The following is a 27703-nucleotide window of genomic DNA, read 5'->3' as shown; positions in this document are numbered from 1 at the left end:
AATATTTTTCCAGAAAAATCTGTAAAGAACTGAATTTATATTACTGAAAGTTCTAAACCAAGCAGAAGATGGTTTTTAAATCAAGTTAATGAAAACATTGTTTTGTATGCCTCTTTAAAGTTTCAATTATTCTGGTTACAATTAAAGACTGCTTCTGCATTATAATTTGAGCTAAGATAACATGCATGTAGTATTTTCACCATCTTGCTTTACTTCTAACATACAAGGTACTTAAAGTACCCTCAGGAATTATTTGGGAGCATAATTACAGAGAAGGAATAATAAAAGGAAAAAAGATGATAAATTCATTAAAATCTTTCACCAGTCACCCTGAACACAAAGCTTTATCTATGCTGTGTTGTATCAAAGACATCTTTGAAGTTATGTACCTATGTTTGTTCTTTTGAGAGCCTGCCCTGAATAACAAAAGCATGAGAAGTGCAAGCAAAGCAAAAAAACTATTGTAAAGCCCTCCTCAGCCTTCAATGCAACCAGCTCAAACTGCTCTAAGATGCCAGTTTAATGATGAACACTAGGCAGGCACAGCCCAGGATCTTCTGAGAAGGCCACCACAGCAGCACAGCTTCTGCCCTGCCCCTGCAGCTTATGTGACAGAAGATTATCCTTGCTCACAGCAACATGAAATCAAATTGTGGAAACATTTCTGAACATAAGTGTACACATGGAAGAGCTAGTAGGCAGCCAAATTGAGGTTAGGTGTTTTTTCCAGCTGAGAAAAAAACCTCAAAGCTTTGAAAGAAACAAGTTTTTTTTTTTTAATGCACATGAGAGAAGCACTTATGAGAAATCTTCTACATGCTGTCATTCATTAGGACTGTTCCACAAGCAAAATCAATGGAACTAAATTAAATAGGGAAGGAAACAAACTTTTCCCCTGCACTCATGCACACACAGACCTTCCAGCTTAGGCATGGAAGGCATATTTTTATTATTATCAAATTTAGAAGAGTATTTGTCTGTGTGCACACACATGTATAAGAGACATGCAACATATATGGCCAAGAACACTTCCAGGCACCATCACAATGGTGAAAGCATTAGTGAATAACCAGGGAGAGTAACCTGCTAAAAGCTATTGTACTTGTAATTCTTACCCATACTGGTCCTACAATTCTCCAGATACATCCATAAATTGGAAGCAAAGCCCAAACCAACTAAAGCTTGAGTACAAATTTTGCACAGACTTGTGTTTTGCCAGACAGCTTGTACTGTCAGACACTTACACAGCTGCTAACTCTGGGAAGACACTTGTGTAACTGCCTCCATGTTCACAGTCAATAATCAATAGTTTATTTTTCCCTTAACAGCAAGATCTTCAACTGACCCAGTAAAAGTACCAGTATCAATACTGGTTTAAAACAATACACCTTGGGAACAGTTCCATCTTTAACTCTGCATTAACAACCTCCAAGACAGAGTGTGAAAGACAAGATTCAGTCCCACTGTTCTACCACCAACTACCAAACGAAAACACACAAAACAGGTTGTTATCTCTCTTTTACTCTCTTTCTTACAAGACTAAATGCTCTTACAGGCTGCTCAAAGGAGAATGCAGATACGGACATACACTGTACAACATGCAGCTCAGCTGAATCTTTCCAGTATTTCAATCCATTAAAAGAACAACTAGCTAGAAACAAAAGGTTATTTGTAAGACACAATTATAATCAATCCTTAAGTTCTGTAAAACAAATGTAACTATTTGTAAACCAAAAGGACTAAAACCCCAGCAGAAGGGAAGAAACACAGGCCTGAGATAGCAATTATTCAGTTTTGTGAAGGATAACCCTTAAAAAAAAAAGTCTAGGAAGAGCAGGCAAAGCAGGAAAAGGGGATGAATATGAAGCCAGAAAACTAAAATAAGAGTTATCTCCATTAACACTGAAAAATATGGAGCACCATAGTAAATTGACCATTTTTTCAATTTAGGCTCAGTACCTTACGTGTCACTTAGGTACAAGAGAAGTCTCAAGGGAACACTAACAGTGCTCACATTGTGGTATACCATCCTTTCCACCTAAATACTAAATGAACAGAACAAAGAAGCTGTTCTCATACATTCAACTCTAGCCTCATGGTGAATACATTTTATTTTTTTACACAGTGACTACACAAAAGCTATGAAAAGTTGAAATCCAACAATGGTGGTAGCTGTAAGCAAATAACAACCTACCCATTCTTGGTCTTTACTGAGAACTCACAGACTGCAAGGCTGCTTCAATTAAATTTCACTACAACCCTGACAGGAGATCTATGTGGAGCACTGAGACTGCAACAGAAGCATGAGCACAAGGACTCAGTAAGACCACAAACCAACAGCCAGCATTAAATGATCTGGCAGTTCTATTCAATAATGTTGCTTAATGCTGACTGATGTGCAAATCCAAGAAGGCCCAGGTGGAATTTGTCATTCCCTGGCTGTATTTGTTCTGAGAGTTCTTGGGGATGCAATTGATTGTAAAATCACGTACAATAGTATAGATGTCAGATGAGTTTGCACTAAGTATTACAGTCTGTCATCACATACTAACAATACACAGGTATTCTGTTAATCAGTTCCACTGACAGACACCTACCAAACTGGTTATGATGGAAACACAGAACATGGCTACATGACAGAGGTCCTACCCAGGGCATATTAAAGAAGCAATTAAAAGACCAATTTGCTGTCCAGTTGACAGAAAACAGCAAAGTTCAATGACAAATGGGAAAACCCTGTGTGGGTGTAATTCTTCAACAACACATGAGGAAGCAATTATCAATCATCTTGTGTAAATCTGGGAAAAATGCTTTTACATACAAGAATTGAAACATAATCTTTTAAAATATCCTTTGATCACCAAGAGATTAATGGCTATGACATGTTTCACTTATGCTTTAACCTTGATTCATGCTGAAAATATGACACTTTCAACAAGCAGAGCAGCCTCATCCAGAGTGCATGTCATTAGCCTAGCAACCCCCCCAGTTTAGGGCCACAATTTAAACAGCTAGTATTGTCCATAAGTAAAATGGTTGAGGCTCTAACCTTCCATTTCAGAAGGAATCACTTTTCTCCATGGCAAACCTTTGTTAGTTCTACATGCAATATGAGAATTTTGTTATTGAGTTTAGTACAAAAGAAGCTAAATTTGTTGACCTTCAATGCAAAACAGCAAGGCTCACATCCATGAAGAGGCTAAGGTGGTAAAAAGAAGATGAGCAGTGATACAGCTCTGTGCTTTCTAACAATGTAAAGCAGAAACTGGTAAGTTTTTATAAGCTTAAGACAGCAGCTAGTGTTACTATGAAACAGCCCTTTGATCAAAGAAAATATTATGAGCCAGGAGCACTTGCTATGTTAATTGTAACTCTCAAGCATGTATACACAAGCAAGTTAGCTTAATATTCAAATACATAACACCAACACAGGCACACAAATATTTAGGGAGGAAAAGATTTAACACAACAGCTAACCTGAAATTTAGCTACACAACTGGAACTGCAAAAGTTGTACAGTTTTCCATCAGGCATTGTGGCTTGATATTGAGGTAAAGAGTTTCGCTTACAAAAGTGGCAAATAATTTCCATACCTAAAAGAAAAACGCAGTTTACAAACAAAATAAACAGAAAATAATAAGGAAAAAAAAGAGTATTACAGGTGAGCCTTTTTTGGCTTTTTAATGCAGAAAACTAAGATAAGTCTGTTTTCCAGTCAGCTTCTACAAGTCACACAAAGCAAAAAAAAATTACAGAAGTCTGGATAAATACTTTCACTAAAGATCAGTACTAAAGATGAAAACACTTTCTTCCATAAAATTCAGTGGAGCATTTTCAACTTCAAGTTGAGATCTGCTTTGCATACTGAAGAAAACATGTTTTGAATTATTTACTGGATCAAAAACTTTACCTGGAGAATATCTATATGCATTATAACTATCTCCCTTCTTATCCATCTCCTGCTTGACTGAAAAAAAAATCCAGGGTGGGATTAATATGAGAATTCAGAGAATATGAATTCATATGCAAAAGACCTGCACTATCTTCCTGTGACACAGCAGAGCACATTATGCTTCAGCATTTTTTTCATAGGAAGCCTTAAGACAGTTGAAAATTCTTTCCAACATCACAAAAAAAAAGCCCAGTGAAGAAAATTAATCCTCACGGGTTCATTTACTGGTGTTCAACAGAAGATGTTTTGGGGTTTTTTTAAATGAAGTTAAAAACTATAAAGTCACATCTGCAGAGACTGTAACTGTAAAACAAATGCACCCACCCCCAGTGTTCAAATTTTTAAAAAGTCTACTCTTAGCAGTGATGAAAACCCATCATCCTTTTCACTTACTTTGTGATTTTGCATATTTTGATTTGTGTGTGTTCATGCATACAGTTGAGCAGTATGGCTCCATATATCCATTAGGTCCTATGCACTGAGTCATGTCAAAAAACCTGCACTGAGCTCTGCAGCCAGTACAAGATGTTAATTTGCCACATTTCTAAAACATAAAACAAAGCAAAACAATGCATTAGTTAAAACTATGCTTGGCTTTTAATTTAATTTATAGTCTAAAAACAAAAAACAAAATAAAACAAATGATAAGTTTTATTTCTATCATCTGCTCTCTCATCAGATCCTTCCTATATTAACTCTCCTGATCATCCTCTCAAGAGCATTCAGCACTCAGGTTGTGTCTTTTACTGCTGGGAAAAAGCTAGCTAAAAATAACCTTCTGTGTAAAGACACACACATACACGCACACCCTTCAAAAAACTCAAACCAACTAAACCATCCCAATTCCATCCCAAATCCCACTGTCTGCAAACTGAACTGTGGAAAGAGTGTGCAACAAGTTGTGCTGAATTGAAGAGTTTCAAAGAACTCTATTCCTCTCTCCTTGTTGATGGGACAGTGGTTGTAAGGAAAGTAACAGGAATCTGGCATGGCTAATGTGATTCATGGGATGGCTAAGCTTAGAAAAGACTCCTTTTGGTCCAACCTCCCTGTTCAAGCAGAGTCTTCCCAGAGCACATGGCACAGGACTGCATCCCAGATGGTTCATGAATATCTCCAGTGAGGGAGACTCCATAACTTCTCTGGGCAATCTGCTCCATTGTGCAGTCACCTGCACAGCAAAGTTATGAATATGAAGAATAAACAAACTCTGGGGAGAAAAAAAATTCTATCTCCAATCCTCCAAGCAGGAGGAACACACTGCAGAGGTTCTATGCTCAAGTGTGACTCTATGAACCTGATAACAGACTCGATTTTCATATCTCTCAACACAGCAGCCAGTTCATCAGCAATTTTCCACAGAATGGAACAAACGTTCTATAAAAAGCACAGAAAAAGCTGCACAGAGCAGGAATACCAATGACACAGTCAACATACAAAATCAGTAATTCTGATGTTCTACATGTATTACATATGCCAGTGTTAGGCAAATATCTCAAGCATGATAAAGCAGGTTTCAGGAAAAATATCTAGACACCTTCTCTGCCCATAGAAATAGTATCAGGGTTTTGACAGTGATGGAGAAAATTCCTCACCAAACATGATGGGCCGCCTACTAGACAGACTCTCACCTTATTAAGTATTAGAAAATTGTCACTTAGGCACATAATATCTCTTCCCTTCTAAAGAAATTATTTTAGCACTCTCTCTCCCTCTTTCCCTATTCTCAAGGATGGAAAGGAGAAGGAAAGACAAAGCATGTTTCATAGGTGCTTCCTTTTGTTCAGAGCGAGAAAAGCTTCAGAGGATATCTTTGCTCTTCCTATTTTTCAGTAGCTAAATTTGAAAACTAGTTAAATCCAATCTTACAGACAGCTAGAGATGAAATTTTTGGGTTTATAATGTCATCTTTCCTATTCTAAGAGCATCCACATAAAAACATGCAAATCCACACGCGCCTGTGACACAGAAACGGATGCAGCACCTTGCAGAGTCCAGTAAAATTTCCACACAACTTCACAATTTCCACATGCTGTTTTGATGAAACCTTTGCTGGGGATTTCCTCCAGAAAGGAGTACCTGTCAAGATACCAAGCTCCTACCTAGAAGAAGGTATAAAATACAACTCTAGGATACTTCCTTCCTATTTTAATTTTTTTCCATTTGCCTTTAAACAAGTTACTCAGGATATCATTATCTTCCTAAAATTGGCAAAATTCACACTTAGTACCAAGACCAAAATATAGCAGTTATATTGTTCTTTGAGCTGGAACTCTTCTGCTGCTATACATTCATCTCCTCTGGCAGGCTAATAAACAAGAGGAGGGCATCCAGAAACCTCTGAGTTATATTGCTAATAATACAGGAGAGGCTACAACTTACAAAGGACTTGATTCCTTGGAACATGCTTAATGAACAACCACCACAAAAAATCTGCTTGCACAAATAGCCTTGGGAGCCACAGAATAACCCAAAATGTAAATCTAGAAGCATTGTTGCAAATATGCTGGCAAATAACTAAGAGCATTCAGCAATATGATCAGAAAACAACACACAAGGAAATGAAGCTTTCACAAGTCCCATATCCAAAAGAGAAATCCAACAGAGACTACAGTGATTTCAAGAGACAGCAAGACAAAAGTATAAGTTTTAATAAATGAATTTATAGTAAACTGATCAGAGCATAATCAGAAAAAAATTCATTGTGTCAGTAAACTACGTGTTTCAACAAAAATTCCTTGAAAGCAGAAATAGCTTTTGCTAACCAGCATCTCAAATACCTCATCATTTATGTGATATCAAAAAAGGATCATGCATAGAAAAAACAGTGCAACAGCATGTCAATCACTTCGGAATTTCATACATCTTCTAAATACAGGAGTTGTTTACTGACTTCACCCCATCTCTTTAGATTTAAAAGCAAGAAAAAATTTATTTCTATCTAGTAATAACCTAGCAAACCTAGATCTAGTTTATCAAGACTACAAAGACTAAGAGTTTCCAAAAAACATGCCAACTATGCAGAAGATTCTGTGGGTAAGAGCAAAACTGTAATAACAAAGCTCTCATTTTATTCTTGTAATAACAACTAAAAAGAATATTTGAGCATTTCTACATTATTAGAAATTTAAACATATTGTTACACAAGTGAAGAAGACAGGGCATGGTGGAAAAAAAGAAAATTAGAAGGTCTAACCCTTCTTTAAATGTATTGCTCCCAAAACGTTGTAATCGTCACCTCCCTCAAGTGAAACATTTTTCTTGCATTTTTATTATCTTCCCAGCACTCCCTAAACTTCCAAGTTCAAACATTAAAATCATTAAAAAAAACTACAGTTTTTAAAAATGATTTTTTAAATGATTTTACATTTTTGAAATTATTTCACACTATTATTAAAGAAAGATTAATGCATACCTGAAAGTATTCAATCAGTGCTATACATGTGTCTCAAACATTTATTTTTGAGAGAATCTAACCCAACAACTTCCTCCACTGACAACAACAACAGAGAGCCTCACTATATCTCTAACGTTTTTGAATACCCAGAATGCAAACCAAGAATTTTTATTTTGCTCATAAGTGCGAAATTTCCAGATGAGACTATCAAATTTCTTAGCTAACTTACATTTCTACTCTCAAATTCTTCCCAACATAATCTCTTTCATCTCTAAGAATCTGCAGTATTAACTTCATTCTGCAGAAAAAGTAACATTTCAGAATCCTTTCTCTCAAAGCATCTTTCTAGCTGCCATTGACAAAGAGAAGATACACTAAAATTAAGGAGAGGAAATACAGAGGGTCAAAGAGCATTCTTATGAGGTAAGGATTTTTGGCCTGGAAACAAGATAGCTTAGGAGAATAATGACAGAACCAAAAATGGTATTATGTGGGGCACAATGGATCAACTGCTCAGTGTATTTTCTAATATTAAAAACTACAAAAAATCACACGAATATCAAGAGAAATTTGAAAATAAACAGGAGACATTTCTTCATGTGACCAATAGCAGGTCAGCAGAACCTCTTACCAACAAGAGTCATGGATGGAAAAACTGTTTGCATACGTTCACAAGGAGACTGGAAAAGCACTAATTAAAGAGATTTGCCAAAAATAGCATACAGGAACATCACATGAAGTTCAAGGGATGCCCTGACCTCTAGAGAGTCAGAAGCCAAGAGAATGCTCAGAGGAAAATATTCTAAGTTCCTGCCCTGGTCTTACTCTTCCATTTATGCCCACTTACATCATTGCAGGAGTTTCAATCCCTAATCGGTACCATTACAGCTTTCTCAAGTTCTTACTACAGTACATACTTAATTTAGTATTTTAACCACCCTCAAGGAAAAGTGGGTGTTTAGAAAAGAAATGAAGGAAAACTTAAAATTGTATCAATGTTGTTGATATTTCACAGCAGGATGCAAAAAGATCTTCACCAGTAGAGGAAAACCAGAACAAAATACCAAAATTTTCACTAGCAACTAAGTAAAGAGGGAACAAATAACGCAAAACTCCTGAGGCTTTATTTTAAAAATCACTGCTTCCTTCTTTGTTTCAGAAGAAAATCACAGAATCATATAGACTGGAGGAGACCTCCTGAGGTGAAATGCAGCCTCCTGCTCAAAGCAGGTTCAGGTGTTTGCTCAGGATCTTGTCCGGTCAAATCTGAGCATCTCCAAGGACAAACACTCTCAAAACCCCTCAGGAGGATTTCACCATCCTTATAGGAGAGGAAAAAACAAAACAAAACACACACCCAAAAAAAAAAACCTAAAAACCCACCACCAAAAACCAACCAACCAACTGAAAAAAACCCCACAACAAAAAACAAAAACAAACCACCTTTTTCTTTATCTAAGTAAGTTTCCCCTTGTTTTCAAGTTGTGTCTCTTGTTAAGAGTTCAACTTTGTCTTCCTCTGTCTCCTCCCATTAGATAACTCATCCCCCTTTATGCTTCTCAGGCTTGAACAAAGTAACATCTCCTAAGCCTGTCCTACTAAGTCAGGTTCTCCAGCCATCTAAGCATCTTGGTAGCCCTCCAATGAACTTCCACCAGCAATGCCTGGACAATGCCTTTCATTCTGTCAAATCCAAAACTGCCCACTATACTCTAGATGAAGTCTCAAGAGCAGAAGGATGGGGGGGGGTGGCCCAAAAAGATCACCTCCCCTGTCCTGCTGGCTGTACTCTTGCTAATATCCTTGGAGACACTAAAGAACTTAAATGGATGTGTTCCTGAAGGAGCTGCTCCAGGTGACCCTGTTTGAGCTGGGGGTGGACAAGACGACCTCCAGAGGTCAGGCATTTTATGAGACAACCCAGGACCCAGCTGGCCATCTTTCCTGCAAGGGCACATTCCTAACCCCAGTTCAGCTTCTCCACTGGGATGCCCAAGTCTTTTTCTCCAAAGCTGCTTTCTAGGCAATTAGCTTCCATTTCAGATCAAGTCTTAGCTTCATCTTGTGCTCCTGCCTCTTGACAAAACCTGCAAATTCAAACTAGCTTCAGTTTCAAGTTTCCTTCAAAGGTGAAATTAACACAAAACCAATCTGCAAGAGAAAGTATCAAGCATTTTCCTCCCACATGCAAATTCACATCTACAGCATCCTATGAAAACATGCACATTTGAAGACTGTGATTTCAAGAAAAATTGAAGTTAAAACACAATCAAGTTAGTAAGGAAAACTGTATCTAAGTTGATAAGTATAAATAAACAAAGCTAATCCAGAAGCAACATTTCAAGCTAATAAAGGCCCAGTGCCCTCTGAGGAAAAGCCTGATGCACAGTAGCCTGACTACATCTCTCCTTCACTACTACACCTAGTTTCTGCATTGAGATAACCTAATTTTTCCTAGATCCTATTGCATGTTTGACCTCTTCCAAAGCATAAAGTCTATGGCTGATGAAGAAGTCTGAAAATTGTTCTCATTGTATTTGATTCTAAACTCACTCATTCTTTCATGACTTGTTCGTATATCCTTAGAGACTTAATTCCAGAAGGTCTATTTCATGCTAGGTATCTCATGAGAGACAACAGACAAACAATGTGATATGAAAACTCTTGCAAGTCATGAGTTGTAGATGTATTTCAACTATTCCTTCCATCCACTAGGACAGTGTTCAACTCAAACGGGCAACTACAGAAGCAGCTATCCAAATCCAAGACAAAGCAGATGAATGTGGCATATTTCAGATCTAAAAGAATTGTTTCAACAAAAATACTGATTCCTGGGAAAAAAATTCACTTGAAAGGTTTCTGAGTAATTTTTATTCTTGCTATTATCAGCAATTATGACTTTAGAAGGAATCTTGACCTTCCTTTACATCTTACTGAAAGGATCATGTAAGCTCAAGTCTAGAGCTCTTGCTGCATGTACCTTACAAAGAATAAAGATCAAACTCCAAAATAAATGTTAGAACAATACCATAAGTTCACAGCATATTAGAAGCCTCATTTCTGCTTGCAACTGGGACTAATGAGAGCCTCTGTTCTTCAATCTTCTGGCTGCAACAGTACTTCAATAAAGCTACTACTGCCTTGAATCTAGGCATCTGTGCTAGACACTTTTATTCTTGACTGAAAAAAAGCAGTATCATCTGCTTTGTGTGCCTTGACAAGGCTAAGAGAGCATGATGAAGGATATGCCAAGGTGTAAGAGAGCATTCTTGCTACAGCTTCTCCCATGCAAGGGCCAGTCAACAGAAAATATCAGAACAGCAGCTGATTACCACAATGCTATGTAGCAGCCCTAAGATCTGCTTCCAGTTAAAGAAAATCCTATGTAGTCAAAACTCCATGGAAAAACACATTGTTAAATGCTTCTCAATCCAGGCAAACCTCCCTGGTAGCTTTACAGAATAAGAGGTTTAGATTAGAATTAAAAATACCACCAGGAAATTCCAGGACAGAAACTTAGTACACCTGTATTCAAACAGAAAAGGAGAAAGAAAACAGCATTTTCTATAAGTAGAAAAGCAGATGCATTTGCTACATGGAATTTTATGATAACTGAGATCCCTCAGAAAGGTCATCAAGAAAATAGCAGCTAAACTACTTCAGATTCATCTGAAAGGATGGTCTGATGGAACCTGAGGCAACATGCACATCTAAGAAAAGAACCAGATATCAGTAGAATCTCTACCAGCAAAGAAAGAAGACATTGTATAATTTATTTTCTCTTAAAATATTGCATCCAAATCATCCCTCCCCCAAGAGTAACAAGTGTAAACTCTTCCTTAAAAGCAGTTGCCCAAGTCCTCAGAGGAAAAGATGAAGCAATTGCTTTTGTGGGCCTTGAACACCAAGTGAGTTACGTTTACATTCCATCAGCTGAACTCTGGAAACAGCTAGATCAATAACTTGTCCAGTACTTTTCCCTGGCATCCCCAACTGCCAGTGCTCTTTTTGCAGGCTTTGGTCCCACACTCAAGACACTTGTCTTCCTGTCTCTGAGAAAGGCAGAGCTGAAAACACCTGCCTCAAAAAGCAAGTTACTTCTACACTAACTGAATGTTTCAGCTGATTCTGCTCTGCCTTTTCTCTCTTTCCTCCAACCCCATCCAGGTAATTACTCCAGGTACACCAGTGCATGGATGTGGTTACATCCATCATAACTATGATACCTAGTCATGCAACCTCCTTGCTTCCTCTTTCCAGGAAGCTCCTGTGCTCCCACACAAATCACAGCTCACATTTGACTGCCTATGTAGCCTTCTTCAGAACTACAAAGCCATTTTAACATTTCTGATGGACCCATCTATTTTTATCTTCTAAAATAGCTACATAATAGTATTCTTAACAGTTATGATGAGCTATATTCAGATGTCTAAGGAATCTGGTACCACAATTTTTACTGAACAGCAGCAAATTCTACAGTTGGAAGACAAGACTTTTAAAGAAAAAATAGCAAAATAAATGGTTCCAGACAGCAGGAGTGAATAAACAGTAAAAGAGAAGGCAGAACAGGATAGTTTCTAGGACTCAGTTTGCACAAGAGATGCAAGATACTTGGGGTCATAAATACCAAGAGGTCTCAAAAAACCTCCCCGTATCACTAAGCAGGAAGAAAGAAGAAATGATTATTCCTTGGTTGATAAAGATTTTGGTCTTTTAATCATGTTAGATGGGATAAAAAACATCTAGCTATCTCCATTTGTAGAAGTGTGCATAGTAAGAGACAACAGTATGATCAGAGATTACTTAATACCAAACTGAGTATTATCTGAACCTAACAGAAGTGGTTTATTATATGATGAAGAAACTCCACTATTAAACCAGTTTGGTCTGGCTGAAACCACAGAACTTCTCTTTAAAAGTGACCAAAATTAAAAAAAAAAAAAAAAAGTCAGTATTTCTAACATTTCAATGTAAGTGGGCTGTTCAACTCTAACAATTACTGACTCTGTCAAGAGTACTTACTCTTGAAACAGACACTTGGATATGAGAGTTTATAAAACAGTAAAAACAACAGGAAGTGGCAGATTTTGTAGTTCATTGTACTATCAAGATAAAAAGGAAGACAGGAAGGACACTCTGTCTTAACAGCAAAGAAGCACAGAAAAAAAACTCGACACTGCATGGGACAGGACAAAGATGAAAACCCTAGATGCTTCACTGAAGTGCTAAGTGGCAGGACATTCCACCACAGCATTTAAACCAGTAGATAACAAGACACTTTATGAGGCTAAGTACAAACCCTATGCAAGCAATTAATTGTTAGCTGCACAGCTGACATGCGTATTATTGTATACAGTGAAGGCTCTTAAAACCCTGCACAGAGATAAAATAGACAAATGAGTTTAAAGAGTTTCACAAAAGCAGTTCCTTGGCAAGGAGCAGAAACTGAACAAGGAAGCATAAATGCCTAGGGTGGTTTTTTTCTATTGCTTGTAAGTGAATAGCTTAGGGGCACGGCATAGCCTTGTTATTCTTGAAGCATGTTCAGTAGTATGTCTTCATCTAATCAAGAAGTAACCAAATGCACTTTTATGCAATATTGAAAGATTTTTCACTAAATGAAAAGGCACTGCAAGCATCCTCTCCAACTAGAAAAACTCTCATTTGGCTTGCATTCATTAAGTCTCACTTCAGTCCAGAGCTATCAAAAAGCCTATGAAGAAATAGCTAGAGCTGCTTTCCCACCCACCTTCCCCTCCTCCTCCTCCTTTTTGGCAATGGATAAAGACCATCACTTCAAGAAGCCCTCAAAGCAAGCAAATCCCAGGTCACATTCTAAGAAGAATTTTAGTTACAGAAGCAAAGTAGACACGGTAAAGGAACATTTTTAACTAGGAAGGCATTAAATACTTTCTTGGTAGAATCAAGAGCACCGTGGACTGATCAGGCAAGGAAGCAAAATATTTTTAAAAGCAGACACAGACATAGCCCTAGCTTAGTTGGAAAGCTCAAGATTAAAAGGTATGGTTGGCTGCACAAACTAAATCACAAATTCACAGAAAAAGTCCACTTGTTTCTTAAAACAAGGCTGTCAAGCCTGTACCAAAATCCAGCAAACCAGGACACAAACATGGGAATTACATTGAAAAGGAAGTTAACTAATTTTGTGGAGACAGAAAACATGCAATAGTAGCAGAAACAAAAATACTGAAGCAACCTGGGTATGTGCTGCATGAGGTTAACATCTTTATGACAGGCGTATTTGAGGTCACTTCCAATTTACCACACACATCATTTTCAAATAAATCATTACAGTAATTTTCTAAATGCTTATACTTTCATTTTAACTACAGAAAATATCTGCTCAAAGAAATAAGGTATTTCAGTATCTGTACAATAACAGACCATTTTAGTGAGTTCCTGTTCAGATACAATTTCATTCTCTTCTAGTGTGGTTTGTTTGGGTTTTTTTCCATTTTGTTTAGGGTCATTATTAAAGTTCCTCTTGACCCTCTACATGTGAAGAGTCTGAACCTCAGTGCAACAGTCAGAGTGTACAATCTAGCAGTAATTGTCATCTTCAGGCTTTAAAAAATTTAAATACTTCCAATGAGGGCTTTGTTTTCACATTTTATCTAGATTGTCACACCTTTTTTTGAGAAATTACTTTATCATTGTTTTATCTTTTTTGACTTGCACTTAGCTTCCTTCACACATGGCTTTTGTATCACAGAGAAATTAACTTGCTCTTGCATGTAACTACAGTGAGCATTAGTTATGCCTATTTATTATTTTAAAATAATTTTAGAAATTATTATTTGCAATTCATAACTTTTTAATACTAAAAGACACCCCAAGATCTGCAATTACTTTAAATTTTAGGAAAGAAAAAACAACAATGACCTCTCAGAAAATCAAGACTCATAATGCAATATTAAAGATTATGTATGTATCATTTTTAAACCAGGTTCTGAAACTGGTACATAGGAAGATAAATGCATCCATCACCTTGAAAGGTGACTTAGGACATTTGAGAAAAAACCTACTCTCCATCCCAGGAATAACATTTTTTCTTACTGCCAGGAACAGTCTAAAGCAGAGGAAAGACACACTTTGCAGCAAATGGATTACCTGCAGTAATCCAATTACTTGTCATTCTGAGAGCCACTATAATCTTTATTGCCCACAAGTTTAATTTTTTCATTCCAAGAAAAGAAGAAAAAAAGTCCATGATGAGTTATTGAAAAATTATGTGTTCAAATCAGTGTAATATTTATTTTTTAAAATTGTGATTAAGTATATAGATAGGTACAAGTAATAAGGAGTTTTCATTTATTACTACTACAAATATATAGCAATATTGATAGGTGTATGACATTTACAATATAAACTGCTTAATACAAAGCTCAAACCAGTAAGACCTATTTATTTTACAGCTGTTTGTAAGAAAACATTTGCTAAAACTCTTATGTGACACACAATAATACAACACAATGCTGGAATCAAATGACATTAACTTATTCTGTATTATTTCTTTCATGAAGTTTATTTCAGTATGCAATAATGACTCTCCCAAAATCTCTCCTTCAGCAGTTCTCCTTTAAAGCAAGGTCTACTAATTTCTAAGGAAACACTGTTATAACTGAATGAAACAACCCATAATTTACCAACTGCCACCCAGTGGGTTGTCAGTGACATTTTCTAGTCTTTTTTAAACTTTTCTAAAAAAAACAACTCCTTGAACATACTCAGCAAAAAAAACCTAAACAAACTTCAAACCTAAATATTATATCAACTAAATATTCTCAAGTATTTGTGTCCTGAGCAACTTCAGACACCTACAGCATATACTAGAAGAACTTCCACTTGTATAGTTTGACTTTCATATACTCATAGAATGACAGAATGGTCTAGGGGGAGTTGGAAGATCATCCAGTTCCAATCCCCTCTGCCACAGTCAGGGACACCTTCCACTGGACCAGGCTGCTCAGGGCCCCATTCCACCTGGCCTTGGATACTCCCAAGGATAGAACATCCACAGTTTCCCTAGGCAACCTGTTCCAGAGCCTCACTACATTTACAGTAAAAATTTTTTTCCCTAATATCTAATCTAAACCTACTCTCTTTAAATCTAAACCCATTTCCCCTTATCCCATCACTATGTGTTCTTGTAAATAGTCTCGTTCCATCATTCCTCCAAGTTCCCTTCATTTACTGGAAGCTCACCATTAGGTCACCCTGAAGCCTTCTCTTTTCCAGACTGAACAACCCCAACTCCCTCAGCTCTTCCTCACAGGAGAGGCTCTCCCTCCCTCTCATCATCCCAGTGCCCCTCCTCTGTACCAACTCCAGCAGGTCCCTGTCCTCCCTGTGCTGGTGCCCCAGAGCTGGTGCAGCCCTGCAGGTGGGCTCTGAGCAGAGCAGAGGGGCAGAATCCCCTCCCTGGCCCTGCTGCCCACCATGGATGCAGCCCAGGACACGTTTGGCTCTCTGGGCTGTGGGAGCACACTGACAGCTCATGGCCAGCCTCTCATCCTCCAGCACCCCCAAGTCCTCAGCAGGGCTGTTCTCCATCTGTTCATCCCCAGCCTGTGTTGACATGGGGGGATGACCCAACCCAGGTGCAGCACCTTGTACTTGGTCTTTGTCCTTTATCTGGACTCCTGTGAAGCCTTTGGCTGAGATTCCCATGGACTCACTTCAAGCTTGTCCAGTCCCTCTGGATGGCATCCTGTCATTCAGGTGTGTCACTGCACGCTCAGCTCGGTGTCATTTGCAAACTTGCCGTAGACGCACTTGCTATAGATGTAGTGCCTTTGTCTACTCCTTAATGAAATAACACCTGTCCAAATATGGACCCCTGAGGGATACCACTTGTCACCAGTGTTTAGCAGGACTCCAAATCATTGACCGCTACCCTCTGGATGCAACCATCCAACCAATTCCTAATCCACCTAACAGTCCACCTGTTGAATCCACGACTTTCCAGTCTGGAGAGGAGAATATTGTGGGGAACCATGTCAAAGGCTTTACAAAAGTACAGATAAACAATGTCTATAGCCTTTCCCTTATCCACTGGTGTAGTTACTTCATAACAGAAAGGCACCTGGCTGGTCATACAGGATTTCCCCATAAGAGCTTCCCTTAATAATACTCTAAACTCCTCACACTCTGTGAATATTTGAAATCTACCAGTTAAGAATTACGCTTAATCACCATTCCAAAACAGATGCACAAGAGCACTCAAATTAACGTTCTCACAGCCTATTATAGTATCACAGTATCACTTATTTTGATAAACGAATTAAGAACTTGCTTGCATAAAATCTGCTGTCAGAAGCGAATGAACCAAAACAACGTGTCTCAACTTCAAAGGTTCTCACAATAATGCACCAACTTGACACTACTCGTGAAGATCCTTGGTACTGCAAACTACTCCTCCTCCCCAAATTAAACTAGAACATACAACCTGCTACCCATATTCTTCTCATTCTCAAATACATATCTAAACACACAATACAAGGATATGTAAACAAATACAGTATATTCTGTCATTAAAGTACAAATTCGTCATTTAAGCTCAAAATTCCATGTTCATTTCATAATTCCATGTGCAGTGTAAGTTATACTGGTTGTGGGGGAATGTTTCACGTTCAAAGTTAATCTCCTGCATTTTTGTTTCTTCAAGAGACAGTATTCAACGTTTCTTCAAGTCTTTCCATGGCTTCTGGGCATGCCTATGTTTTTAGTAGCTTGCAAACCTATCCTGTCCCTTTTGGTACAGCTGTGGCAAAAAAATAACGCTTATGTTATGTTTCCAATGAGGCTGTTTACACATTTCCAGCTTTGCTCTTCTCAATACAGCACATACACAGGAAAAGCCATCCCCAAAAGCACCAGAGCTCAGTGTCCAGTGAGAAAATACAAGCACACATGATGCAACATTAACGAACTTTACAACACAGCACTGCAATGCCTCTTCTCTTGGACCACTGGTTTCTTAAAAATGGGAAGAGATTAAGAATGAGCCTGAGCAATGTGCAGCACAGTGGCCACTCACATATTCAAGTGTACATTTCAAAATCAGAAACATAAATTTTCTAGCAAAAGAGCCCTGTCAGAACACTTCCCCTGTAACCCCAAAGCAGAACACTTCCCCTGTAACACCAAGCAAAAGAACCCAAAAAATAACACCCCCAAAATCCCCATATTCTATTTCCTCCACTGAAATATTTAATATTTCAGAGCTATCCTATTATACTATAAATACTGTGATTAACATTTAAACCTTCTAGCCAGCATTAGCAGCAGCTCAGAGCTAAGCTGGCTCTGCAAAATATAAAAGACATCAGCATCAGACTTCTTGATTTGGCATTATACTTAAACACAATTACTGCTATCTTAACAGTCTTAAAAATAAATGAAAAACAAACCAAATAAATAAAATGGAAGCATAAAATTTGACACATGGAAGGATGACAATAATTTTCTGAATCCTGTACAATGGAGATGAGACATAGTACAAGTACACAGCCAAACTGTAACCAGTTACTGTCTTCTCAGAGCAATGACCAATCTGTTATGCTCTGCATATTTTTTAAGGTTTCAAAACTGCATCCAAGTGAGCTTTTATATAAAAAACCCCATAACTTAAGGACCAGTAAAGCCTGTGTTGCTTGCTATTAATATACTTCAGATACCACCAACAGAAGAAACCTGAAATTATTAACAACATTTAATTTCAATTGTACTTTCCTTAAGAATAAATATGTATCACTATTACAGCAACATCAGAAAGATATAGTAGTAAAAGGTCCACTGCAGATAGTTTCTTCTCACTGGCATTAATTTCATTTTTGTAAGTCTTTGTTACTTATGTCTTCTTAGGAGAAGTAAACCCACGCTATTAGTACCAGGATAAACTTAAGAACGATTAATGCTTATTTAACTTTAATTTATAGGTAAAGAAGACATTACCTGCTTGTATTCACCAACGCAGTTCTGACAGCAGAATCTTTTCTGCTGACCATCAATAGTAAGGACATTGTTTCCAGCTCCTTTACTGGGCAAGTACTCCCCACAATGCTCACAGCAATTCATTATTAAACCATTTGCCATCCTGTATCTATTGAAGCAATGGTCACTGCACAGCTTATGAGTCATATTTTTAAAGCTAACTTCGTGACGAATCTAAAAAATAAAAATAAAAAAGTATTCTATCACTAGACAAGCACAAAGTTGCCTGAAACTAACAGACTGGCTAGAAATCTTACATTTAAATAACCATCTCACTATTTAAAACCTTGAAATGACCATGAAATATACAAACAGAAAGGGATGTTTCTGTTGTCTCCAACATACTAGGAAAACACTCTTAGACTCATCTACACTTTAGCCTAGAAGGAAAGACCATAGGGATGGGTGTGGAAATTGCATATGAGAGCAGGCAATTTATGCAAGTTTTATAAAATGGAAGAACCTGGCATATGAGGATTGGCCAGACATTATGCTGTGTAAAGCAGTAGCCTGAACTATGCTGAACTCACTGATCAAGAAGGCATCAAGAATACATATATTCATGAGAATTTAAAATTACACATACTCTACAAATATCTAAAACCATCTGCATTACCTTTCAAAACATACAGAAAAAAAATAGGTAATACAGTGGATCTTGACATTTTCTCATCAGCAATTCTTTTATGTTAGAGATCTGGGTTATAACTACAAGATTCTATGCCTAATAGAACACATTATCAGCAAAAGGCAGTTCAAGTTTCTGAAACAAATATCAAGCTCTTGGAATATTTTCTTCCTTCAGCTGCTCTTTGTGAATATTAAACCTGCATATTTTAGTATCTCAAAATACTGAAGATTTTACCTTTTTTATTTTCAGTATTCATATTTCAGAATATAAGGTATTAATATGTCATTATTGAGAAAGACAAAAAAAACAGTCAACCAGACCTCAGTTAGTTTACCACAGATCGTGCATCTTGATTTATTCAAGGCTCCTTTTGAGGGATTCTGTTTATCTTCATAGAAGGATAAACATGATGTACTGCAAAACTCCTGGAAAGACTCACTTGAATCTACTTGAGCAACAATGGTACCTTTCATGGTTGTTATATCTCTGAAATACAAAAAAAACCCCAAAACCACGTGCTTATGTTTTTACTTCTATAAACAGGAACACTTTACATGTTGTAAGATTCATTCTTCCTTTCAAGGTTTACATTTCAAAACAGGTTTTTAGTGTACAGTTGTTAGCCACATAATGAATACCAAGTTTGATAATATTTTTACAACTATTAAGTCTATACTGTGTAAACCTCTATGTTTTTCTTTAGCTTTGAGTTATTTTTTTCCCATTAATTATTCTAGAATTAAGTAGTATCAATGCACCATTAGATGTAGTTATGGCAAACTCAGTGTTTTCCAAAAAACTAACACAGCAAATTTGAGCTAGCCATTTTACAATGGCTTTTCCTTTTACAAAAAAGCTGTATGTAAGTTTCATACAAAAAATTTAGATTTATAATAAAAAGCAAGAAATTTTGTTTGTAGGTATTTTCAGTATTAACCTCAGGACATGATGAGAGGAAGAGAGAAACTTGTTTTTTCATATTTTTAAACTTATAAACAACCAAAAAGCTTAGAACTCTACCACAAACATGTCTAGAAGTTCTATCATTCAAAATTTACGAAAGTTAATTCCATCATTCCTTTAAAAAGTTCCAAAGCATCTGAGCAGGTCATGCAGCTGTCCATGGAATTGTGCCAATTTAACACCTTAAACCAGAAAACCAACCATCAATAAAAGTAACTTGAAATTGAACAAACCTTGTTCTAACCAAACAGACTTTTACTGTCCCAAACTAATGCACACCATAAATTACAAGAAGTAAGGAGAGGAAATAAAAGCCTCCTCCTTTGCCTTCTAAGTAAAAAACCCACAAAAATCTAAAACCTATCGTTGACATATAGGAAATGCTACTGGGTAGAATATATAAGAACAATTATTGTGCACATCTGGATCACCAGTTGGAAAACACATACCCCACATACTCATACCTATAAGTTTTAAAATCAAGATGAGTAAAAACCACTGGAAAAACAGGGAAAAAGTATGTTTCCCTAGATACTTCCTTGAAAATTCACTTGTACAGCCCTGATACCAACACTTGCAAGCTTGCCTTCTTCCATCAAGGGGAAGTCAGCAGAGTTTGGCTTACTCTTTGGAGAACTAAGATTTGTGTCAGGGAGTGCCATCATTCCTGTTCTGCAAAACAAAGGCAGAGCTTCTGCCCTGGGGAGCTTGCTATTTATGTAGCTGCAGACTTCAGAGGAATACAAGAAAAAGGATTTATAATAAAATACCTAAGAATTCTGACTTTTCCCATTGGGTTGTACAGAGGAACAGTGCCACAGAGGAACAATTTAGTGCACATACTAAGACTAACATCACTTCAAAAACTGTCAAAGGTGACTTCAGAAAGATTTTCTTTAATCTCAAAAGCTAGAAATAAGGTGTTTTCCTCATCATTCAAAAATAAAGCCTTTTCATTTAGGGCAGTTTTGTACATAGCCTCTTGCAATACACAGCTTAATTATCTCCAAAGTGGCAAAGGAGCATGGGTTTAGCCGTGATTTCAGACAGAGAAGATTTGTGTAATCTTCATCTTTACAGATCATGCAGCAAGCTGAATATGGCACATAAGGCAATAGAAAGAAGCATTATTTTTAACTAGCCCTGTAGAGGGAAGGGTTTAGAGAATTTGTGCTTTTAACACATATTTTTTTTTAAAAACCTAGATTATCTTACATTTTCTAGGTTTTCAGGGTACCATAGTATGAGTATGCAGGATATCAATGTTTTCTATAGCTTATTTTTACTGAGTGCCAAGGAAAAAAAGACCAATAGCTTGCATCCCAATAGTAGCCATTAATCCAGCACACTGGACAGTAATGTAAAAGATTTTTTTACTAGCTTAAATCTGTGATTGAGCTCTCAGGAGCACACACTAGCAAAGGCATTCTTTATTGCAAGCCTTTTAGTTTAGCAAAAATTCATCCTTTAACCAGTGTCACTGCAGCATGTAGCAGACTGAGAATATGAAAAAGTGCAAAAAGCTCATTTAACAGTACACTGAAAGTAAGAGTACAGCCAGTCTATATACTTAACACTACAACAACACAATTACAGAAGGCTTCTCTTTGGCAATTTCAAGTCTGGCAAATTAGGAAAAACTGCAAGTCAAACCTACCCAGTAATTTAAAATAAGCCACTTCTAGCTATGCTTTTTACTCCCTCTATACCAACCACTTATGGGGAAAACCGAAGGCTTTTCCTATCCCCCTATGACCAAGAGTGGAAGAACTCCCAAGTTTCTTCCAGCTTCTTGCAAGTATGACTTTGTCATTCTTTTAAAGTCTCTTTATTTTACATCTTCATCTATCAAAATGAGTGCTTTCTATACAACACATGGTCCACTTTTTTCAGAAAGCACTTCATATATGAAGTATATCTTGTCACAAAGTATGGCACAACTTGGACACCTTACCTTAAAAAAAAAAAACAGCTATTTTTAGTGTCTTGGCTTTCAATAAAATAATGTCCCATACTCTGAATTCAAAAGCTGGTATTATTTTGTTAGACACAGAGAATTCAACATTTCCAGACACTAAAGCAACACTATATAAAGCATTTATATAATCAGATTTTATACCATTAATGGAGCAATTCTCATGCACGTGTTAAGAATCTTAATAGTACTGAATGTAGGTGCTAGAGTGAAACAAAATAAAAACTCACTTTCTGCACATGACACAAAGTTTCTTTGGAGCGGGTTTGTGTGAAAATGAAGAGAGGCAGGTAGTGGAGCAGAAAAGGTGAGCTGATCCTTTCCGCTGATACGCAGTCTGTCCCTTCTGTAAAGGCTTTTTGCAGTTTGCACACGTGACTTTAACCTGCTTAGAAGGCTGTTGCTGGGGAGAAGGCTGGAAAATTTGCTTAGGAAGGGATGCTACAGGTGACAAGGAATCCACACCTGGTTGCTTCTGATTCCTAGGAAAGGAAGCTGACTGGGATATCCAAGAATCTTCAAGACAAAAAACCCAAACATAAAAGTAAATCAAGAGACACGTATGTATGTACAGAATAGTATTCACAGATGTATCATCATAAAATCATTTTTCTCTGGGAATGACCACAGAAGATATTTTAATTTCAGGTTTAATGTAAAAAATCCTGTTTGATGGTACCACTCTCCATTTCTACAAAGCTTCAGAACATGAACAAATTTCAGGATGCTCCCATCCTACATCTAGTGACAGATTTTGCAGATTTCAATTCACTTGCACTGAGTCTGCAAGCTGGCAATCTTATCTTCAAACAAAAAAACTACAATTAAAAAAAAAGACTAACAGACAACATAGAATTTCTAAACCAATGTTTGAGACAAACTCTGCAAATTTAGATCCAAAATTTTCATTAGTTATTTTGTTCTAAAGCTTTAACAAGCATAATGTGCCCAGCCTCAGTGATAAACCCTAGAACTGGCTCCTAGACCAGCCTGCAGCCAGAGAACTATTCTGTATAGCAGTGAATGTCCAAAGTCATGAGAGAAACAACTTCCTCAGTAGTAATCAGTGAACCTAGAAAGTAATATTTTGTTAAGTTCTGGCAGTACACAGATCCATGTCCCCATGTTTCAGACTCCACTAGTTTTTAATCTGTATTTTTTGGAGAATAAACTACCATGGAACAAAGTTATCTTTGCCCAATCTTTTGTAGCATAAGTAACTCCTATAACAAGAATGTAAGCAAGACATTTTTCTGAAAGAAATACATCTATGAACATCATATGTTAAATTACATGCTCCATTATCTTGGTCTGGAGCAGAAGATACAGTTCTGGGGGGGAAAAGAAATCCCCCAACAAAATGTCATTTCTAGGCTTTTCTCTGGAATTTCAGCTTTCATTTAAAGTGATTATCATCAGAATTTTGAAATGTTTACCTTCTGAAGACTGAATTAAAACTGAAAAAAACAATTTTGCAGGATAAAAAACATTTGCACAAATTTTCAATAGTGTGCCAGTTATACCAAACACTGTGACAGCCCTTGGGACTTACCTAGCCTTGAATGTTTTACTGGAGTGATTCAGAGTATTTCTGGAGTGTTAATACAACTAATACCCAAACGTGAGACAGATGATTTTAAATTCTATGACTTCAAATACCATAAGCATTAACCTACAGACAAGAGCAACTGCCCATACCTTATTCTTAAGGGACATTATTTTGGTCCATAATTGTTTATTAAATAAAAGGAACCCTTTCCTCCTGCTTTCTGCATTCCTTTCTTTCCCCAAAGGATTCTATTAACAACATATTCTGATGCATAGCTTTAAAATCCATTTAGGGACAAAGTTCCAAGAACACTTGTTAGTACAAGAAACAACATACATTCCTTAGAAGGTAAAAGATCATTTTCGTGTGTGCCTTTTTAGCTGTCAAGGATGTCCTACTACTCAGCCATTTAAGACAATCTAGAAATTTACCTGTTGTAGTGCTTGAGAGTAAGCAGAAGAGCTGGAAGGAAAAGGTGAAGGGAAAAGGACACAAAACAAAACACATTTGTCTTAAAAGTGTTAAAGGTGTTTACCTTGGAAGGCATGAATATCCTTACTGACAAACTAAGACAAGCTACCAGAGTGCTTAGAATTAAAATTAAGTGCCCTCTTTAAACTTTTCTATATTTCTACTACTTCAAATATACTATTATCCTGGCAGCACCTTAACACCTCAAAACATTCTTTTCTTTTAGATTTCAAGTGAAAGCACATTGCCTCTCTTATCAGGAATACACAGCATGTGCAATAGAGCTACAGTAGTGCTCAACTGCCAGTCATGAAAACTTGAATTTGCCACTCATTTCAGTTTGAAACATTCAGCACAACTAATACCTAATTAAAGTAGGTAATATCTCTTTAAGGTTTTTTCAATTATTCCTGATTTTCTTAAGGCCTCAGATAGCCTCCCTTGATATTCTGTTGCATTTTTCCTTCCATAAACATACAAGAAGAACATCAGAAAATCTTGACTTTTTTTTTCTTTTACTTTTTCCATATCCCAGCTTCATAGATACCCATTTTATATTATGCCTTTTCTTCACATCTCACTTCTCAGCCATGATACCTCCTTTGTTTAAAGTTCTCTATAAAGGATCTGCAAAATCCAATTTTCATGTCCTTGAACTGAGGTGTATCACACTTCCTTAGTTAATTCATGGTGAGTTTTCATACCTCACTGCCTTATGTCTTCATCCTTCAAGCTCCTACCTGCAATTCTGTAATGGCCAAGTTTATGAGACTATACAGCGCCATGTTCAACCACATCTTACTGCTATGGCTTTTCAGGTTGGTCTCCTTCCTTCTTACTCATTCCTGCTCCAAAACACTATAAAATTATCCTTTCCTCTCATTTATACCATTTTATTACAGAGTCATCTGGCAAAAATTAAATTTTTTTTAAAAGTTGAGAAGAATGTGTCAGTACATCTTGGGGCAGAGGTGGGAAAGAAGACAGTACTGAAGTTTTACACAGGTATGCAGCTTTTGAAACACACTGAGCTACATACAGTTGGATTAAAACCTGGTTCACATCAGGGCAATTGTAAACTGCACCCTCAATTTACTAGGTGTTGGCTCTTTCTCTGGAGCACTTCTGAAGCACAAAAACTAGAATGCATTGGGAGAAACAAAAGTTCCACTCCAAAGCACATCTACATGGACTTCATCTACCTGGACCTCTCCCAAGACCTTTGATATGGTCCCCCCACAATGTTCTTGCTGCTGAATTGGAGACATATATATCTCATGGATAAAGAATTGGCTGGATGACTGCACCCCAAGAATTACAGTTCATGGCTCAATGTCCAAGTGGGAAACAGTAACAAGTGGTGTCCTCCAAGGGTCTGTACTGGCACGGTATTATTTAGGTTTTTTTTTTCAACAACACAGAGAGTAAGACTAAGCAGACTCTGGGAACACCAAGCTGGGTGGTGCAATTGATAAGACAGAGGGGACAGTATGCCATCCACAGGGATCTTGACAGCCTGGATGAATGAGCCCATGCAAAACTCCGAGCCCAACAAGGCCAAGTGCAAGGTCAGCCAGGGCAATCTTCAATACCAATACAAACTGGGGGCTGAATGGATTGAGGGCAGCCCTGTGGAGGAGGACTGTGGGGGACCAGTAGATTTAAAACTGGACATGAGCCAGCAACCTGTGCTTACAGACCAAAAAGTCACTCATATCCTGGTCTGTGGTGATTCTGACCCTCTGCTCTGCTGAGAGCCCACCTGCAAAATACTGCATCTAACTCTGAGGTCCCCTGTACAAGACAGAAATGGGCTTGTTAAAGCAAGCACAAAAGAGGGTTACAAGAAGTGACAGAAGGCTTGAACACCTCTCCTGTGAAGAAAAGCAAAGAGTTGGGAGTTGCTCTGTCTGAAGAAGAGAAGGCTGAGGAGACCATATTGCAGTCTTTCAACATATAAAGCAGGGTTACAGAAAAAGATGCACTGAGATTTGTTAACAAGACCTGTAGTAAGAGGACAAGAGGCAGTACCTTTAAATTGAACGAGGGTAGGTTTATATTGGTCATGAGACAGAATTGACAGAATTCTTTTACAATAAAGGTGGCAAGACACAGGAACAGGTTATCCAGAGAAGCTACGGATGCCCCATCCATGAGTGTTCCAGGTCAGGTTGGATGGGGCTCTGAGCAACCTCATCCAGTGAAAGCTGTCCCTGCCACGGCAGAGTGGTTGGATGAGCTGATCTTTTAATGTCCTTTCCAATCCAAACCATTCTATCATAGGCACTCCAATGCCTACTGGGGACATCAGACTCTAAATTAATGTGTAGGACACAAGTGTCTCTGTTATACACCTACTGCTTCATATACAGAAGAGGTACCTACTCAAGGAAAATAGACTAACAGATCGAGAAGAAATCTTCCAAACCACATATATAATCACAGAATCATTTAGGTTGGAGAAGATGCCTAAGATCATCAAATCCAACCATTAATCCAGCACTCCCACTAAACCATGTCCCTGAGTGCCACATCTACACCCCTTTTAAACATCTCCAGGGTTGGAGATCACTTTCTTGGGCAGCCTGTTCCAATATTTAATAATCCTCTTGGTGAAGACATGTTTCCTAATGTATTATGCCACTGAACATATTTTATTCTAGTCACAGATAAGGTAGTGATGGGCATGAAGGGAATCAAGATCTTTCATACATATTAAGCTAAAAGACTAAGCAGTGCCACTGCCAAAAATACTTAAATCAAAACTTCTATAATCAATTTATTTCACAACTTATTTTCAGCCTCTAAGGAAAAATTCAAAATCGCAACTTACCAGGATTATGATGAGTCACAGATTCTCCATTTTGAAATACATCTCCAGCCACGTTCATTCTACCAGGATTGAAAGGTCCTACACCAGTCTTGGTCTGTGAAGTCAAAGATGGGGTGTATGTTTGCAAATTAACACCAAAATTATCTGACTGCAGTCCGTTAGATACATCTCCCAAGCTGGCATTGTGCAGTGACGTCACATGTGTAATCATTAGGTTCATGTCACGCCTGTCACCATCATTTTCTAAATGACTGACACGGACAGATCTCATAGCACCTGTTTCTAATGTAGTAACATTAGCAATCTGAATTTCTGAGTCTGGTTCTGTGGTTATACCACTATTACCTATCCCTGAATTTACCTTACTTCTTGAAAAACTGGAAGGTGAGAATTCCATTTCGTTGGTTCTATTTTTACACTCTGGAAGTCTTCGTTCATTAAAACTGGAAGCATTCTTCTCTTGTCCTTGATTTGTTTCAATATCTTCTTCATCGTCAATAATAATAGTTTCACTTATACTCCCCTTTCGAGAATTTAAGTCTTTTGGAGAAGGAAGCATTTTGCAATCATTTCCTTTAAGTTCTTCATTTTTAGATGATGTAAATGCAGCGTTCCTTTGATCTGCTACCAGCGACGTAGAATTTTGCGGAGGTTGTACAGGCTCGATAAAAACTACATCATCATCGTCTTCTATAGGCGAGTTTTGGAATTTATTAGGTCTAGAAACTAAAGAACTTGGTGGCCCTCCAAATGTATTTCCTACATTTGCAAGACCTGCTGCCATGGTGGTATTCCCTAGCAGACTAGGAGTATTTTCAGACAAGTCTAATCCTCCCAGAGGACTCGTGTCCATTCCAGATCTGCTGTTTGAAGAAAAACATAAAGCAAGAAAAGAACACATCCAACTTCAGCAAGT

At 37.5% G+C, this 27703-nt stretch overlaps 1 protein-coding gene across 6 annotated transcripts in view; it reads right to left on the bottom strand.

Moving 5' to 3' along the window:
• ZMYM2 (zinc finger MYM-type containing 2) overlaps positions 1–27703 on the bottom strand; it is an 87315-nt gene that overhangs the window by 39138 nt on the left and 20474 nt on the right. For 3 of the 6 annotated variants that reach the window (XM_066544783.1, XM_066544786.1, XM_066544784.1), the window contains 6 exons: positions 26788–27650; positions 22165–22450; positions 19317–19482; positions 18327–18539; positions 4346–4496; positions 3478–3593 (listed from right to left, as the gene is read on the bottom strand). In XM_066544783.1, coding sequence (XP_066400880.1) covers positions 3478–3593; positions 4346–4496; positions 18327–18539; positions 19317–19482; positions 22165–22450; positions 26788–27640 — 1785 coding nt within the window. In that variant the 5' untranslated portion in view covers positions 27641–27650. The remainder of the gene's footprint in view (positions 1–3477; positions 3594–4345; positions 4497–18326; positions 18540–19316; positions 19483–22164; positions 22451–26787; positions 27651–27703) is intronic. The other 3 variants (XM_066544787.1, XM_066544785.1, XM_066544788.1) reach the window with 3 other exon arrangements.

Source organism: Molothrus aeneus, chromosome 2, assembly GCF_037042795.1.
Source record: "Molothrus aeneus isolate 106 chromosome 2, BPBGC_Maene_1.0, whole genome shotgun sequence".
NCBI lineage: Eukaryota > Metazoa > Chordata > Aves > Passeriformes > Icteridae > Molothrus > Molothrus aeneus.
Note: the sequence above shows the minus strand (reverse complement) of the source record. Positions and strands in the feature narration are given on the sequence as shown.